General features: G+C 39.3%; 1 protein-coding gene across 1 annotated transcript in view; it reads left to right on the plus strand.

The window, feature by feature from the left end:
- SLC9C2 (solute carrier family 9 member C2 (putative)) overlaps positions 1–18862 on the plus strand; it is a 115178-nt gene that overhangs the window by 49078 nt on the left and 47238 nt on the right. Inside the window, exons 10-13 of the mRNA XM_004027915.5 lie at positions 8952–9120; positions 11643–11724; positions 17885–18048; positions 18653–18748. Of these exons, the coding sequence (XP_004027964.4) occupies positions 8952–9120; positions 11643–11724; positions 17885–18048; positions 18653–18748 (511 nt within the window). The remainder of the gene's footprint in view (positions 1–8951; positions 9121–11642; positions 11725–17884; positions 18049–18652; positions 18749–18862) is intronic.

Here is an 18862-nt window from a genome sequence, read left to right on the forward strand (position 1 = left end):
TATGCCAATAAATTGGAAAACCTAGAAGAAATGGACAAATTCCTAGGCACATACCACCTACCCTAGCTAAATCATGAAGAGATCCAAAACCTGAACAGACCAATAACAAGTAATGAGATCAAAACTGTAATAAAAAGTCCCCCAGCAAAGATAAGCCCTGACCTGATGGCTTCTACCATGCTGAATTCTACCAAACATTTAAAGAAGAATAATACCCATTATACTCAAATTATTCTGAAAAATAGAGGAGGAGGAAATACTTCCAAACTTGTTCTAAGAAGTCAGTATTACCCTGATACCAACACCAGACAAAGACACATCAAAAAAAGAAAACTTCAGGTCACTATCTCTCATGAATATTGATGTAAAAATCCTCAACAAAATGTAAGCAAACATAATTCAACAATGCATTAAAAAGATCATTCATCATGATCATCCCTGGGACTTATCCCAGGGATGCAGGGATGGTTCAACATATGCAAATCAATCTATGTGATACATCATATCAACAGAATGAAGGACAAAAACCATGTAATCATTTCAATTGATGATGAAAAAGCATTTGATAAAATTCAGCATGCCTTCATGATAAAAACATGCCTTCATGATTAAAAAAAAGACATTCTACGTTCATGAATTGGAAGGATCAATATTGTTAAAATGTCCATACTATCTAAAATGATCTACAGATTCAATGCAACCTCTATTAAAATACCAATTACATTCTTCACAGAAATAAGAAAAATAATTCTAAAATTTGTGTGGCAACACAAAAGACCCAGAATAACCAAAGGTAATCTGAGCAAAAAAAACAAAACTGGAGGAATCACATTACATGACTTCAAATTATACTGCAGAGCTATAGTAATGAACACAGCATGGGAATGGCATAAAAACAGACACATAGACCAATGGAACAGAAAAGAGAACCCAGAAATAAATCCATATGTCTACAGCGAACTCTTTTTTGACAAAGGTGACAAGAACGTATATTGGAGAAAGAACAGTCTCTTCAATAAATGGTGCTGGGAAAACTGGATATCCATAAGTGAAAGAATGAAACTAGGCACCTAACTCTCACCACATGCAAAAATCAAATCAAAATGGATTAAATATGTAAATCTAAGACCTCAACCTATGAAACTACTGCAAGAAAACATTGGGGAAACCCTCTAGGACACTGGTCTGGGCATAGATTTCTTGAGTAATAACCTACAAGCGCAGGCAATCAAAGAAAAAATGGACAAATGAGATAACATAAAGTTAAAAAGCTTCTGTATAGTAAAGGAAACAATCAACAAATTGAAGAGACAACCCACAGAATGGGAGGAAACCACCCATCTGTGCAGTGGTGCGTGCCTGTAATCCCAGCTACTTGGGAGGCTGAGGCAGGAGAATTGCTTGAACCCGGGAGGCAGAGGTTGCAGTGAGCCGAGATCGCACCACTGCACTCCAGCCTGGGCAACAGTGAGACTTGGTCTCAAAAAAAAAAAAAAAAAAAAAGAAAAAAGAAAACTACCCTGCTGGGCGCGGTGGCTCACGCCTGTAATCCCAGCACTTTGGGAGGCTGAGGCAGGCAGATCATGAGGTCAGGAGATCGAGGCCATCCTGGCTGACAGGGTGAAACCTGTCTCTACTAAAAATATAAAAAATTAGCCAGGCGTGGTGGCAGGCACCTGTAGTTCCAGCTACTCTGGAGGCTGAGGCAGGAGAATGGCATGAACCCGGGAGGCAGAGCTTGCAGTGAGCCGAGATCGCGCCACTGCACTCCAGCCTGGGTGACAGAGCAAGACTCCATCTCAAAAAAAAAAAAAAAAAAAAAGAAAAGAAAAGAAAAGAAAACTACCCATCTGATGAGAGTTTCATAACCAGAATATATAAGGAGCTCAAACAAGTCAATAGGAAAACATCTAAAAATCTGATTAAAAAATGGACAAAAGATCTGAGTAGACATTTCTCTAAAGAAGACATACAGATGGCAAACAGGTATATGAAAATGTGCCCAATGTCATTGATCATCAGGGAAATGCAACTCAAAACTACAGTAAGATATCATCTGATCCCAGTTAAAATGGCTTTTATCCAAAAGACAGGCAATAACAAATGATGGTAAGGATGTGGAGAAAAGGGAACTCACATACACTGTTGGTGGGAATGTAGATTAGTACAACCACTACAAAGAATATTTTGGAGGTTCCTCAAAAAAGTAAACACAGAGTTATATCATTTCAGCAATCACACTGCTGCATATATACTCCAAATAAAGGAAATCTGTATATCAAAGAAGTATCTGCACTCCCATGTTTATTGCAGCACTATTCACAATAACCAAGATTTGGAAGCGACCTAAGTGTCCATTAACAGATGAATGGGTAAAGAAAATGTGGTACATATACACAATGGAATACTATTCAGCCATAAAAAAGAATGAGATCCTGTCATTTGCAACAATATGGAAAGAACTGGAGGTCATTATGTTAAATGAAATAAGCCAGGCACAGAAAGACAAATTTCACATGTTTTCACTTATTTGTGGGATGTAAAAATTAAAACAATTGAATTCATGGAGGTAGAGAGTAGAGGGATGGTTACCAGAGGCTGGAAACGGTAGTAGGGGGATAAGAGGGGAAAGTGGAGGATGGTTAACAGGTACAAAAAATAGAATGAGTAAAACCTAGTATTTGATGGCACAACAGGGTGACTATAGTTGATAATAATTTAATTGTACAATTAAAAATAACTAAGAGAGTCTAATTGGATTGTCTGTAACACAAAGGATAAATGCTTGAGGGCATAGATACCCCATTTGGCATGATGTCATTATTATGCATTGCATGCCCTGTATCAAATATCTCATGTACCCCATAAATACACACACCTACTCTGTACCCACAAAAATTAAAAATTAAAACATTTTTAATATACTTTTTTACAATTTGAGGTTTTTTCAGTATTCATGTATTGTTTTATCATTTAAAACCAAGATAAAGTAACTAGATTGGCCTTCTCTTCCTGGTTCTTCCTGGAGTTGGGAAAAGCTGGGTTGAGGGAGCATTAAAAAAAAATTATGAAGGATATGACAAGTTCATAAAAGAAGAAATATGAATGGCTAAAACATTTTTAAGTTTCAAACTCACTAGAAATTTTTGAAAATAAAATGAAAAGTGGTAAAATCAGTGGTTCCTAAAAACCATGCATTCAGCCCTGTGAGACTGTGATAAAGACCCTGTGGAACACTGGCCCTGCCCCCTCATTAGCTGGCTCAAAGGACCCTCTTCTGCTTGCTGTCTTCACTCCAAACACTGTGACAAATTTCCTCAGATACTTGTTTCTTCAGGTCCTTCCAAGGCTATCCTCTGGCTGCCCTTCATCCTGGCCCCCGGTGGCTTCAGATTACAGGACAAACGATCGTTACTTAGGGAAATCCTCCCTGCTTCTTGTCCCTGTTGTCCGCCTCCACCAGGGGAGGCACCGCTTTCCCACACTCTTTCTCACTGTATAGTTCTCCTTTTAGCACTCCCTGCAAGTATTATAGAATACTTACTTGTATAGTTAATGATTTAATGTTTGTTTCCGCAGTGAAATGTAATCCCTGGGGGAAGGGATCAGCTCTCTTGATCTCTACAACATTCTTAGATTCTGGAATAAAATTTTTATATATATTTGTTGAATGACTAAATAACTGCAAGAATCTTATAAATGTTTGTATTCCACTTCTAAGAATGTGATTTAAAATGTGGAGCGGATAATGTGGTCATCAAATTATATATGCTAAATACGTGCAGATTTCTGTATACCAATGAAGCTGTTAAATTATTTTAAAAATCTGGATGATGATTTATTCAAAGTATTTTCATTGTAGTTGTATTCATAGAGATGAAAAGTTAGAAAGAATCCAAAGGTCCTGAGGGGTGTGAGTTATGGACAAGAAAATCTTGTACTTTCCTTTTATAAAATCACTTACCCTTGACGTGTGTATTTTTAAGATGAATAGAAAATTGTTCCTAATCTGTTAATAAGCTCCACTATGTATAAAATGTTTAAAGAATATTTAAAATTAATAATCTTTTAAGGTAGACTGAAAGCTACAATTTGTGAGATTGCTTGCATTTATGATAATCAGAAAAATTAACATTATGAAATGCATTAAAAGATATTTTTAAAAATCCAGACCTCAGGATTTCGCTTTGATGAGGTACAAAATTAGAAAAAAGAAGTATAATTGATTTCCACCTTGACAAAGATTAATTTGGCCTTTTTGATGTTGCAGTCAACACTTCTAGGGAGCTCTGAATGTTTTTCAATAGTCATTGGGCACAGGGGCTAGTTTCTGACTTGAACCATGACCTTAATGAATTTTTTTCCTATGGAGTTGTAATGGGCATATAACTTAATTCCTATTATAACGGTGCCCAGATTTTTAGTACTCAAAAAAATGAAATTTTATTTCTAGAACTGGCTTTACTACATAGCTGTGAGCTGGATCCTGGTGGATTTAGTTTACATACAATCAGGTAAATTCATTCCAATCTAGTGACTTCCCAGGTCAGTTCAGGATTGTTGGATTAGTTACAGTCGTGTGTGTGTGTGTGTGTGTGTGTGTGTGTGTGTGTGTGTGTGTCTTATGTGATTGGTCAATCCTTGGGGGAATGGGTGGGAGTGGCTGATCTTTTTCATGTATGATTGGCCACTGGTGGTGGCAATGGAAGGGACCAGTGATCTTCATTTTATCTGGCCAAGCCTGTTCTGGGACCAGTTGCTGATGTCCTTGAAGGCTGTCACCTGGACAGGGGCTCTAGTCAGGACTCTGTTGTATCTAAGTCCCTCAGGTTAGTCATACTCCTGAGAGATTGTCAGACTTCCCATCCATACTCCATTCATCAGCAGGACCCCACATTTCTCTGACAAGCTTCCCCCCAATGTGAAGAGCTGGAACTAAGGGTAGAACAGAGACACTGTCTCCTATCAACTCTTTAGTCTGAGGTCAGAGGATGCTGATTCAGCTAATTCTACTTCCAGGTCTTGGTTGTACAGCTATGCAAACTTGCCTTAAAAAAATAAGTGGTCTTTCAGCTTAGAAGCCAAACAATATGGTACATTTTTTTCACTGGTCTCTGGTGACATCCCTCACCCCCACCTCCATCCCAGGCAAACAGCAACCCCACGTCTCTTTCTCTAAAAAGGAGTGACCGTGTGAATACAATAGGACTTGCTGTTTGAAGTCTCAAGGTTCACAGAGATGCATAAAACACAGCATCTCTCCTCAAGAAGTTTATATTCTAGTTGGAGGGATAAAATAAATATATAAATAACTATAACATAAGGAAAGATAAGCTTCATATGGGAGGCTTAAGAAATGTGTTATGGGGCCGGGCACGGTGGCTCACACATGTAATCCCAGCACTTTGGGAGGCCAAGGCAGGTGGATCATGTGAGGTCAAGAGTTCAAGACAAGCCTGGCCAACATGGTGAAACCCTGTTTCTACTAAAATACAAAGATTAGCTGGGCGCGGTCGCACATGCCTGTAATCCCAGCTACTCAGGAGGCTGAGGCAGGAGAATCACTTCAACCTGGGAGACAGAGGTTGCAGTGAGCCAAGATCACTCCACTGTACTCCAGCCTGGGTGATAGAGCGAGACTCTGTCTAAAAAAAACAATAAAAATTAAAAATTAAAAAGAAAGAAGGAACAAGAAATGTGTTATGGGGCTTCATAGCTAGCTGTGGGGTTCTGTGCAAAGCCTGCTCTGTGCTAGATTTACAAATTGAAAGGAGTCATAGGTTGGGTTTCCTGGAAGCACATTCTGAGAGGGAGGGTTGGGACAGTTGTTGGCAGAAGGTTTATTGGGCAAGTGTGAAAGGCAGAATTGGGCAAGGGGACAAGCTGACCCACAGCAGAGTTTCATCCAAGGCTCCCCTGAGCTTTGGGAAACTGTGGAGCTGGAAGAGCCCTTCAGAGTCATCCCACACTGAGACAAGGGAACAGGACTTTGTATCTCTGCATAATGCAGTCATTGGCCAAGGGCTATCCCTTGAGAGGCAACAACTTTGAGTAGGGCAGGTCCCTGTGGCCCAGAGCAATGTGCAGTGAGAGGCAGAGCCATGCAGGCCCACTTAAATCCTCAAATTCCTACCAGTTGGGGGATGGGCTGTCAGCCCTGAAGAGGATGTCTAAATGGAACACCACAATATCCACTATAAAAGGAGTGGTGTTCCTGCAGTATATTAAAGTGTTTTATTTTTCGTATTACACTTCTTTATGTATGAACTTCCTTCTATTCAGCTAAGAAAGGATTAAGATTTTATGATGAAATTCCAAAATAAAGAGTTTATATGTAGCTCCTGATTTCTGAATATTTTTGAGACCCCACAATGAGACAACAGTTCTGAAAGCCAGGCTTTGCTGAAGAAGACTTTGTTAAATTCTGAAAATACCCTTTTTTCATATCAAGAGACAAGCTTGGTAGATTCAGATTATATAATTTTATTTTATGCCATGGTGAAGATGATGGAGGATATGACAAACAGGAAGGGGACGTAGAACATTGCTGATTACAGAAGGGGTTGAGATTAGGGTGAGGACACTGCTCCACCCCTATCATATCCCCACCTATACCTCCTGTTTGGAATTCTGAGAAAATATAGCCTCCTAGAGTGACATGGGCCTAAGGCTACTGAGTAGAAATAGTGGGTTGACCTATGTAAGTAGACAGTAGGCCCGAGATAGTACTTTTGATCCTTCCTTAATCTGTTTCTGACATGGAAGGAATCTGAAGTTCTTTCCTCCTCTGTGGTGAATTCAGAAGATATTTGGTGAGTTTGCCAGAAGGGTCACCAAAGTGAGCCCATGTTGGAGGGCTTCATGGGAGACCACTCAAACCTAGGGTCAAATGGGAGTGGCAGCAGACCTCAAGGGATCTGCAGTGCTGGGTGGTGGTGGTCATTTAGTTGGCAGAGGAGACAGGTCATCTGAGCAATTACCATGCATTGGCCTTGCTGAAAAAAATTGACCAAGAATACTTCCCAGTAGATGTCTCAAGAGCAGGGGCCAAAGGCCAAACACAAGTAACACAAAACACCTAAATCAATAGATGTTCTCTGCAACACTTTCCCTGATGCCATGAATTATGTGAATTTCCTTCTACACCCAGACCCTGTCTTGGAAAGGCAGGGGAGGGGGAGCATCTTGGAAAACAGGAGAAACTGCTCTTTATAGGGAACTTTGAATTGACTATTTGTATAGGCAAGACCAAGTTATACCCAAAGAATCTTTAAACTAGAAAAGACTAAATTATTCCGTTTGAAAGTTAACATTTCGTTCTGCCACGAGAGCTCATGTGTAAGCTGAGATTGGTCATAAAGAAAGAAACATGGCTTTAGCACAATGTTTGACTCAGGTACACATCCATTATCTCATTTCATCTTCATAACAACACTAGGAGATAAGAATTATTATCTCCAATTATTTATCTCTGTTATTTTCTACACTTTAAAGAAATCAACCCCCAGAAAAGCAAAGGACCTTTTCCAAGGTCAAATGGCTAGTGAGTGCCAGAGATCTTGCTGAACTGATGGTTCCACATCACTAGAGGAAAGGCTTTAATGGAGGGAATTATCCTTAAGTTGGCCCTCGAAGTGCGTGTGGGTTTTCTGTAAAGACTAGAGAAAAATATTTCAGAAAGGATGAGCTAAGATAGAGAAATGGGAATACACGAACATAGTAAGCATTGCTGATTGAATATTTTGTATGGATACATATGTATCATATATAGTCATAATTATGTATTGATAATGTATTGAGTGCTGACCACCTGCAAAGCATCATTCTAAGCCCTGAGTATTGCCTCATTTAATTGAATTACCACAATAATCCTTTGAGGCAAGTACCATTGTTATTATCTTCATTTTACAGAAGAAGAAGCTGAGACACAGAGAGATTAACTTGCTTATGTAGTTATGCAGTTAGTAAAAGGCAAGGCTAGATTTAACACAGGTAGGCTGACTTCAGAGTATTTGCTATTCTGCCTCCCTGTTTTTGATATCAGGAAATGACATAAGTTGTTTCTATTTTGGTTGGACTCTGATATTTTAGGGAAAGGTTATTTAGTAAGCCTGAAAAGGTTGGTAAGAGTCACGTTGCAAAAGGCTTGAATGCAAGGCAGAGGAGTTTGCCCAAATAATTATACACATTATAGGTGGTAATTGTAGATTTTCTGTTTCTCAATGACAGGAATTCTCTAAATTGACTTGTGCAATTATAGTTGATCAACTGATACACAATATTTTTTTTGAGGCTAAGAACACATCTGTTTTCACTTTTGCTGAAATTTCATTTGTTCTAAATCATTTGAAGTACAGTATTGATATTCTCTCACTGCCAGTCCCTTAATGATAGATTTTAAATTTTGGCACAGGGTCGTATAGAAAAGTAATCTGGAGGGCAAGAAGGCACAAATTAAAATTATTTGTGTGACATTTAGCGTATGATTCTTGTGGGAGCTCAATAAACTTTTTTTATTATTTATTGTTTATTAACGTGCCCAAAATAATTTTACATTTGAGTCATGATCTGCACATGCCCCCATTATAATTTTTGAATCCAGTCATGTATGGCTTTCCAGGGAATAGATGAGCTTGTCAGCATTCTTAGAAGAGGTTTCCCTGTGAGAATTTACTACCCAATTACAAACAGTATACAGTAGTGTTGATGATAATTCCTTATATTTGTTTAGAAGGTCTAGCATTATTTTTTAAGACTTAAGTGTTATGTGCAAACTTTAAATAGTAGATTTGGTTAGTCTCAGAAAATTGGAAGGACTTAACAGTAAATTGCGTTGTTTTTTTCTTTCCCGAAAATTTTTATATTAAATTTAGTATTTAGTACTTGCTTTCAACTATGAATAACATTAATAAACAAGGTGAGATTTATTTTTAATGTTTCCCTCTCCACAGGTTGCTTACTATTTTGTTAGTGAGCCCTATTTTGATGCATTCAAATTATGAATATAATTGGCGATGGGGAGTTGTAATCACGTGGTCTGGAATTAAAGGAGTTTTCAATTTACTCTGGGCTCCTGATGTTTATAATCTCGCTGAACGAAAAGTGGAAGTACCACAAATGGTAGGAAAGATCATGTCTCATGATTATTCATATTTATCATTTTTACTTATCTTGCCCACTTGTCAGAGAACCCATGAATAAAGTTAACCAGCTTTGAATTAGATTTTTAAAATGCATTCTTTTAAGTAGAAAGGAACAGAGCAGAACGTTATTTATGTTGAGAATGTGAAAGGGACCAATAGTCATGGAGTAGTTATGGATGTGGTATTAGATAAACTTGGGCTCTGATCAGGACTCCACCATTCACAGGCTGGGTGATCTTGAGGAAGTTCCCCAGGCTTGCTGAGCTTCAACTTTCAGTTGAGAATTGAGATGATGCTCAATAAAATACCAGACACTTAATAAATGCTCAATAAATGTTATTGAACACATACATGCTATTTTCTTTTCTTTTCTTTTTTTTTTTGAGACAAGATTTCGCTCTGTCACCCAGGCTGGAGTGCAGTGGTGCAATCTTGGCTCACTGCAACCTCCGCCTCCCAGGTTTAAGCAATTCTCATGCCTCAGCTTCCCAAGTAGCTGGGATTACAGGTGTGCACAAACACATCTGGATTATTATTATTATTATTATTTGTTATTTTTAGTAGAGACGGGGTTTTGCCATGTTGGCCAGGCTGGTCTCGAACTCTTGGCCTCAGGTGATCCGCCTGTCTCGGCCTCCACTCAAAGTGCTGGGATTACAGACGTGAGCCACCAGGCCCGGGTACAAATGCAATTTTTCAATAGCTGTCAGAAAGCATGAAAAAATGATACTCTTGTCAGGAGCATTCTAATCCTTATAGTTCTTAGAACAAAAACTGAAATGCTAGTTAAGTATACCAAGATAAAAAAGATTTTATATATTTTTACATTAAAGATCTAGTTAGGTTTATGTCTTTAGGGCTAATTTTAAAAAATTTATTTCTCGAAAAATTCTGGGCAAAGACTCCATTATCTGTAGCACAAAACAAAACTTAGTTTCCTTTCCACTCTTTCTCAAAGCCTTTCCCCATGGGTTAGCTGGTAGATCTCTGGGGAGTCTGGTGGTGGCTGCATCTGACATTCCAGGCAAGATTCAAAGAGCCCAGTGCATCTGCTGGCCCTGCACCTTGTCATTTGTGACAGCACTATGAGCTAGCTAGAGAAGTTTCCAGAAGCTGCTAGAAATCTTCAGGATCAGCCTCTCATTACCTCCTAATCAGATGAACCCCAGATCTGTTTCTGGGAGGGGGAAAACCGCTTGAATGATATGAGCTCAAGAGCACTGACTCACCTACCAAGGAATCTGGAGGCAGATGTACAGAGTTTGTTGCTATTGTCTAATTTCCATCCTAGAACTTCTCTTTACTCTTTTGCTGCTGCCCCGAAGTCCCAAGGAGTACAGTATTTATTTAATACCTTCTTTTTGGGAGCAACTATTGACCTCTCCATCTTGCATGTGGAGAAATCCAATCAAAGAGAGTAGTAGCCTTCTGTATGTAGCATGAGAGGGAAAGACCTCAGGTGCCCTAACTCCCCAAACAGGAAGTGCTATTTTTGATGGAGTATCATATTCCTATTCCTCACCACATTTTTTTTCTGAGGATTTATATCTGTGGGCCTGATCTGGGCATGAATTTTGAGTTCAAATAACCAGTGGTTTTGCAAAGACTTTGGTTCTTTCCATGCTCCAAAAGAAAAGTAAAATAATCAACATTACAGCTCCTCCGATTCTCTTTTATGCAAGGAATTGGCCTAAAACCAAGTCAATGAGAAGTTAACTAGCACCTGGGCATCATTTCACAGTGTTTCTTAATTCTGTCTGGTGTTAAGAATCCCACCCTAGACCTACAGAATCACAACCCACAGCGGGAGTCAGTATGTTTAACAAGCACTTCAGGTGATTGTTGTTATTAGTCAAATGTGAGAGACACTGGAGGAGAAATTACTATTAACTCCTCTTTTCAGTGAAGGATGCTGTGGCTCTGAGCGGTGGTTAAATTAACTGCCCCCCAATCACATGGCTAAGAAATGGCAAAGTCGTGGCCTACAAATGTTACCTTTCTCCTTCTGCACAGCACCTCTCCAGGCCCCACCACAGCTCCTGCCTTCTCCTTCAGAGCCTCTGGTAGAGCCGTAGCAAATGCTGGTGGCAGGCACACATCCCTCTGTGGCCCACGGTCACCACCACCTGTGGTTGCTGGGCTTTCTCCCCACCCTGCAGGTTCCACAGCCATGCCTGAGATGGCTACCACCGTGCTGTCTTTGCATGACTGCTGCCAGGAGTGGCAACTGTGGAGAGCTCCTCCCCGTGTCCTTAGCATAGAATCTCCAGTCTACTGTTTTCCTCATTCAGATTGAAAATTAATGTCTGCCCCAGTGTAGTACGTTCAGGCAATGTCCACAAAACCGCCTTTTTGCCTTAACTGACTTATCAGAAACAGGATTTTAAAATGTGGATTAAGATATTAATAGAATTTTGTTAGTGGCTAATTGAACAATGATTGCTTTTGGAGTACTTATTTAATGTTTTGGTTCTAACTATTTATGTGCTTTGTTTTTAGTTTATACTCTATGTACAAGTAATATCATTATTGACAATGGGAATAAATTCATACGTGATGACTCAGTCAGCCAGGAAGTTAGGTAAAGTATGTGTCTCATTCATGAATTAGCTGGGGAGAATAATACAAACAGGTTATTGTTGGGTGTCATGGGGACATTTCTCATGAAGCTCAAGGAATTGGTTTAGAAATTATTCATTTTTCATTTATTCATATATTTAGATGCTGTATTACTTGGGATATTGTTTCAGCCAGTTTAACAAAAGCGAAATGAACAGAGGCTTAAACAAGACAGAAAGGTTTTTTTTCCCTCCACCAAAAAGTCCAGAAGTGTGAGATGGTTCTACTCTACAAAGTTGTTTAGAAATCCAAGTTCCTTTCCTTTGATTGCTCTTCCATGCCCTAGGGTGCTGCTCTTGCCCACAGGGTAGAAGCCTGCTCACTACCACCATGTCTACAATCCAACCAACTAGAAAGGGGAAATGGTGGGGGAGGGGTGTGTGGCAATGGAGGGTAAGCAGCCTCCCTCTGTATGTATCATTATCACTCACATTCCATTGGCCAGAACTTAGTCACATGGACACACATGGGCAAGGGAAGCTGGGAAATATCATCTTTCCGGGCTGGCGATATGATCAGCCAAAACTTGGAGATTCTATTGGCAGAAGGAAGAAGAAGAGAATGGATGTTGGGAGATAACAGCAGGCTCTGCCACAGTTGGTTATTTCTAAAAGGAATCTCAGGCCGTTTGTAATAAAATGCATAAATATAATAAAATAAATAGACGCATTCGGTAGAGAAATCCAGGATAAGATACTTGGTGGCAGTAGGTTCAAGGGGAGAGGAGAAAACTGGGGTGAGATTAGGCAAAGTCTTATAGTAGAGCCTTAGTATAGTTCAATATGCCATGGCCTGATCCTCAGCTTTGCTGCTACAGAGACCCGATTTTGTCTGGGTATTTAAAATTGATCAGACTACTGGAGATTTACATATCAGGCATAACTTGGAGATATTGCAGGTTCAATACCAGACCATGTGACAAAGCAAATAATGCAATAAATATCACAATAAAGCAAGTCATACAAATTATATGGTTTCCCAGTACATATAAAAGTTGTGTTTACACTATACTGTAGTCAATTATAATGCAAAAGCACAGTGTCTAAGAAAACTATTTACATACCTTAATGAAAAAATGCTTTCTTGCTAAAAAAATGCTAACAATCATCTGAGCCTTCAGCAATTCATAATCTTTTTGCTGGTGCAGGGTTGATAGCTGCTGACTGATCAGATCAGGGTGGTGGTTGCTGAAGACTGGGCAGCTGTGGCAATTTCTTTAAGACAACAATGAAGTTTGGCACATCAACTGACTCTTCCTTTCATGAAAGATTTCTCTGTAGCATGCAGTGCTGTTTGATAGCATTTTACATAGAGTAGAGCTTCTTTCAAAATTGGAATAAATCCTCTCAAAACCTGTTGCCCCTGCTTTAGCAACTAAGTTTATAAAATATTCTAAATCCTTTGCTGTCCTTTCAACAATGTTCACAGCATCTTCACCAGGAGTAGATGCCATATCAAGAAAGCACTTCGTTTACTCATCCGTAAGAAGCAACTCCTCATCCATGCAAGTTTTATCCTGAGATTGCAGCAATTCAGTCACATCTTCAGGCTCTACTTCTAATTCTAGTTCCCTTGCTATTTCCACCACATCTGCAGTTACTTCCTCCACTGAAGTCTTGAACCCCTCAAAGTCATCTACGAAGGTTAAAATCAACTTCTTCCTGACTCCTATTAATGTTGATATTTTGACCTCCTGCTATGAATTATGAATGCTCTTAATGGCACCTAGAATGGTGAATTCTATCCATGAGGTTTTTTATTGATTTTCCCTACATCCATCAGAGGAATCACTATCTATGACAGCTATAGCCTTACAAAATGTGTTTATTAAATAATAAGGCTTGAAAGTCAAAATGACTCCTTGATACTTGGGCTGCAGAATGGATGCTGTGCTGGCAGACAGGGAAACAACATTCAACTCCTTGTCCATCTCCATCAGAGCTCTTGCATGACTAAGTGCATTGTCAATGAGTAGTAATATTTTGAAAGGAATCTTTTTTTTTCTGAGCAGTAGATATCAATAGTGAGCTTAAAATATTTAGTAAACCATGCTATAAAGAGATGTGCTGTCATCCAGGCTTTGTTTTTTCGTTTTTTAGACCTCAGACAGAATACATTTAGCTTAATTCTTAAGAGTCTTACGATTTTCAGAATGGTAAGTAAGTATTGGCTTCAACTTAAAGTCACAAGCTGCATTAGCCCCTAACAAGAGTTAGTCTGTCCTTTGAAGCTTTGAAGCTAGGCACTGGCTTTTCCTTTTTAATAATGAAAGTCATCCATAGCATTCTATTCCAATATAAGGCTGTTTATCTGCATTGAAAAATCTGCTGAATCTACATTGAAATCTACATTGAAAATCACCTTCATCAATGATCTCAGCTAGATCTTCTGGATAACTTGCTGCAGCTTCTACATCAGCACTTGCTCTTCGCTTTGCACTTTTATGTAATGGAGATGACTTCTTTCCTTTAACCTCATGAACCAATCTCCGCTAGCTCCTAACTTTTCTTCTGCAGCTTCCTCACCTCTCTTAGCCTTCATAGAACTGAATAGAGTTAGGGTCTTTCTCCAGATTAGATTTTGGCTAAAGGGAATATTGTGTTGGTTTGATTTTCTATTCAGACCACTCAATCTTTCTCCATATCAGCAATAAGGCTGTTTTGCCTTCTTACCATTTGTGTGTTCACTGGAGTAGCACTTTTAATTTCTTTCAAGAGATTTTTTTTTCCACTCACAACTTGGCTGACTAGTGCAAAAGGCCTAGTGCTTGGCTTATCTCGGCTTTCAACCTGCCTTCCTCACTGAATTCAATCATTTCTAGTTTCTAATTTAAAGTGAGAGATGTATGACTCTTACTTTCACTTGAACACTTAGAAGCCATTGTAGGGTTATTAATTGGCCTAATTTCAATATTGTGTGTCTCAGGGAATAGCGAGGCCCAAGGAGAGAGCGAGAGAGAGATGCAGAAATGGCCAGTCTGAGGGGCAGTCAGAACACACACTTACTGATTGTTGTCCTATGTGGGTGCGGTTTGTGGTGCCCCAACACAATTACATTAGTAATATCAAAGATTACTGATCACATATCACCATCATGGATATAATAATAATGAAAAAGTTTGAAATATTGTGAGAATTACCAAAATGTAGACACAGAGATATGAAGCGAGGACATACTGTTGGAAAAATGGTGCTGATAGACTTGCTAGATGCAGGGTTGCCGCAGACCTTCAATTTGTAAGAACTGCAATATCTGCAAAGCACAATAAGGTAAAGCACAATGAGATAAGGCATGCCTGCACCACATTCATAGATTCATCAATAAACCAGAAGGCCGATTTACTAGTTTATAATGAGGATGAATTTCTATGTCTGAAATTTTTGTGACCATTATCACAGTATTCACCTCTGATACCAATTTTCTTGATAAACGAAATTGGTAGTCAAAAGGTTTCTCGTAGAGCATGGAACTAATGAGGGCAAAGGAAGGATAATGTTGAAGGAGAGTTGTTCTAAATATGGAAGTAGCCTGATATATTCATCCTGTCCTACTCAGAGACAACACTGCTCTGCTTGGGTGTTTTCGGAAAGTCCTGCACATGCTTAGAACTGTGCCTCATAAACACTATTGCAGAACTTCCTGTGCAGCCCACCTCAAAGCAAAGGGCTCCAATGTTTGAGTGAGGCTAGCACGTGGGGCAGATTTTAGGCAGCTCTCGTTTTTCCCCAGTTATGGACTTGCTCCCCTCCCCTCCCCTCCTCTTCCCTTCCCTTCCTTCTCTCTCTCTCTCTCTCTCTTTCAATGGCTCACTGTCTTGCCCAGGCTGGTCTCAAATTCCTGGGCTCAGCCTCCAGAGTAGCTGGGACTACAGGTGCTTACCACCCCACCAGGCTGTGTTTGTTCTTCTTCATTTAAAAAAAAAAAAAAATGATACAGGGCTGGGCGCGGTGGCTCACGCCTGTAATCTCAACACTTTGGAAGGCCAAGGCGGGCGGATCACAAGGTCAAGAGATCGAGACCATCCTGGCCAACATGGTGAAACCCCGTTGCTACTAAAAATATAAAAATTAGCTGGGCATGGTGGCACATGCCTGTAGTCCCAGCTACTTGGGAGGCTGAGGCAGGAGAATCACTTGAACCCAGGAGGTGGATGTTGCAGTGAGGCAAGATTGCACCACTGCACTCCAGCCTGGCGACAGAGTGAAACTCCTCCTCAAAAATAAATAAATAAATAAATAAATAAATAAAATAAAATAAAAAAATAAAAAAAGATACAGGATCTCATTCTGTCACCCAGGCTGCAATACAGTGGCACGATTATGGCTCACTGCAGCCTTGACCTCCTGGACTCAAGTGATCCTCCTGCCTCAGCCTCCCGAATAGCTGGGAGTATAGATTTGCACCACCACACCCAGCTCATTTTTTTTCTTTTTTAGTGGAAACAGGGTCTGGCTATATTGCCCTGGTTGGTCTTGAATTCCTGGGCTCAAGGGATTCTCCTGCCCTGGCATCCCAAAGTGTCGAGATTATAGTTGTGAGCCACTGTACCTGGTCTCGGTTTATTCTTGTTTGCAGTGAAAAGGTGTGCTTGGATTGGCAAAAGCTCACAAGGCAGCATGAGTGAAGTTAATTTGATGCCCGAAGTCTTGCTCACACTTTCCTTCCTACCAAATCCCTTTGGCTGCCAGGGATCCTGACCCAGTTGACTCTCTTTTTTTAAGATAAAATATGTGGGTTTCTCTCATGCTTCCTTTCTTGTGATTCCTCCTACTCTGGTATTCAAAAGTGAGATCAGTGAGGGATTTTACTATCATGATAATGCTTTTTTTTGTCTTGTTTCTTTTTTTCCCCTCTATAAATTTTTGATTGTATTAACCAAGCTTCAGAATTTCTTTTAACTCACTGTGGAATAAAGATTGTATAGCAAGTACTTTATCTTTTCAGAGTCAATGTTCATCCTTTCTAGGAATACCATGTGGTACACATTTAACAGGTGCTTGTCGGACTTGAGTTTTATCAGTCAGAGTTTCAAACCAACTCCTTCCACCTGGTCTAATGCTTTTAAGAGGTCCCTCCTCATATTCTTCCAGGAGTATCTTAAACACTGGGAGTATATTCAGATGTACTGGTGCCACCAAGTAGCCTACATGCCTTCATGTTTCCCCTGAGCAACTGGAAAGTGGTTGTTGCCCCATCATATGGGTGGGATCTAATTGGGCAAATGAATACATTTTCTCCTTGTGTGGTCTTAGCCATGGGAATTTTAAATCCAAGGGAGCAGGCAGTCAGATGCCTCTTTGCTCCAGGTTACAGTGAACTGATCCTGATGTTTGAGAGGGATATCCCTACAGACCTTTCTGGATCCCCAAACTTCAAATCACTCCATTGTACGCAGTGTCCCATAGAGAGTGAAATAAAGTTAAACTGAAACGTTTAGAAGCCATTTAACCCTTGAAGAGACATTTCATATGCAATTATAAGGAGAGAACAGCTTTATTGAGATGGAATTGTGAGTAAGTAGGCTAAGCTTATTTACTCATTTAATTCTTCTCTTTGGTAAGTGAGCCTTGTAGTTCATACCTCAAGAAAATACAAAATGCTACAAATTTTGAACATATTGATTCACTGGCCAGAAAACAGAGATGTTAAACTTGAGGGATCTCTACTGCACTGGCCTTTAAATGTTGTTATGTACAGTAAAAGAAACAATTAGAGAACTTGTTAAAATGCAAATTTTCAAGCCAATCTGATTCTGTAGGTATGGAGTGGAACCCAGGAATTTGCATAGTTTAATAGGCAGCCCTTCCACCTGTACCCTTTACACTTTGAGAAATATGGATTAGGTGCGTTGAAGTAGTCATGTCTTTAGCTATAGGGAAAGCAAGGAAACTAATAAACATTTTTTATCAGTTGAGTCAGATAAAGTTGAGCTGTACAGCCAAAAAGAAACAAATAGTTGGGTAATCTTCTGGAAAGTTTTGTATGAAAAATTGTCCTTGCTCTAACCACTCTGGTTTGCAGGTGATCTCAAGATTTCACTACATGATCATGCAACATTTTTTGCTTTCCCTTGCAGTCCTCACTGTACTCTATTAAGGCCTTTGCTTTTGTCTTTGTCACAGATTTGTGTGTTCTTTCCCTCCCAAGACAAATGATCTTGCAAAATGCCACTCAGCACATACAGGAGATAGTACAGAACACAATAACTTTATTTAAAACAGAAAAAATTTTGACAAATGTTAACTGGACCTTAGTAGAAGATAAAACGAGGATTGAATACATTCCTGTGAGTTGATACCTGGCAAAAAGTAGTTTGCCTTTCCTTCCCTTGGTCTGCCTCACTTGCTTTAGTCTATTGTTAAAGACCTGATTCTGCTAATTAAATGTCACAAAACTGGGGGGAGATAGTTACTGGCTTTGCTATTTTGGTGAAATGAGTTTGAATTCTGTCTCCAAAGAGAAGGTCTTGGTTATCCAGCTTTATTTGCCAAATACCAGGAGAATGGATGTTTTACAATCTGGCTGGTTGAGTACCAATCAATGGCCTCTACCAAGATAATGTTTTTAATGGCTTAAGATACTGATAATTCTCTCCTGGTAGAAGTGTTATAAAAAGCAGAAAACATGGGCTGATTTAGAGAGCAATCAAGCATATAGATAAGTTTAGAGAAGAATTTGGGATATAAATCTCCCCAAATGAATATTTACTTTAGCACAATTGAAGGCAACACTTCTTATATGAAAAAACATTACATAGCTCTTCATTCTAGCAATTCTGCTTTGAATTATTGGAATCTTTGTTGAGAGTAGTATTTGCCAGTTCCTAATCATTTTTACTTATTTTTAACTTTATACCTTTATGTTTTAAAATGTCATCTGATACGGTTCAGTTTTCCCACGTTTCACATAACGATATGAAGACAGACTCCACAACAGATGAAGCTTTAATGGAAGAAGCCAGATTGCATGTAGCTGCAGTACAAATGGTTGGTGCTGTTCACATAATGTTTTAAAATTTCTTTTCTTGCAATGTCTTTGATCCTTGCATATGATTTTCAGATGACTTGAAAACTTTTCTTTACCTTCTCATAGTCTATTGA

Source organism: Gorilla gorilla, chromosome 1 (assembly GCF_029281585.2).
Source record: "Gorilla gorilla gorilla isolate KB3781 chromosome 1, NHGRI_mGorGor1-v2.1_pri, whole genome shotgun sequence".
Taxonomy (NCBI): Eukaryota; Metazoa; Chordata; class Mammalia; order Primates; family Hominidae; genus Gorilla; species Gorilla gorilla.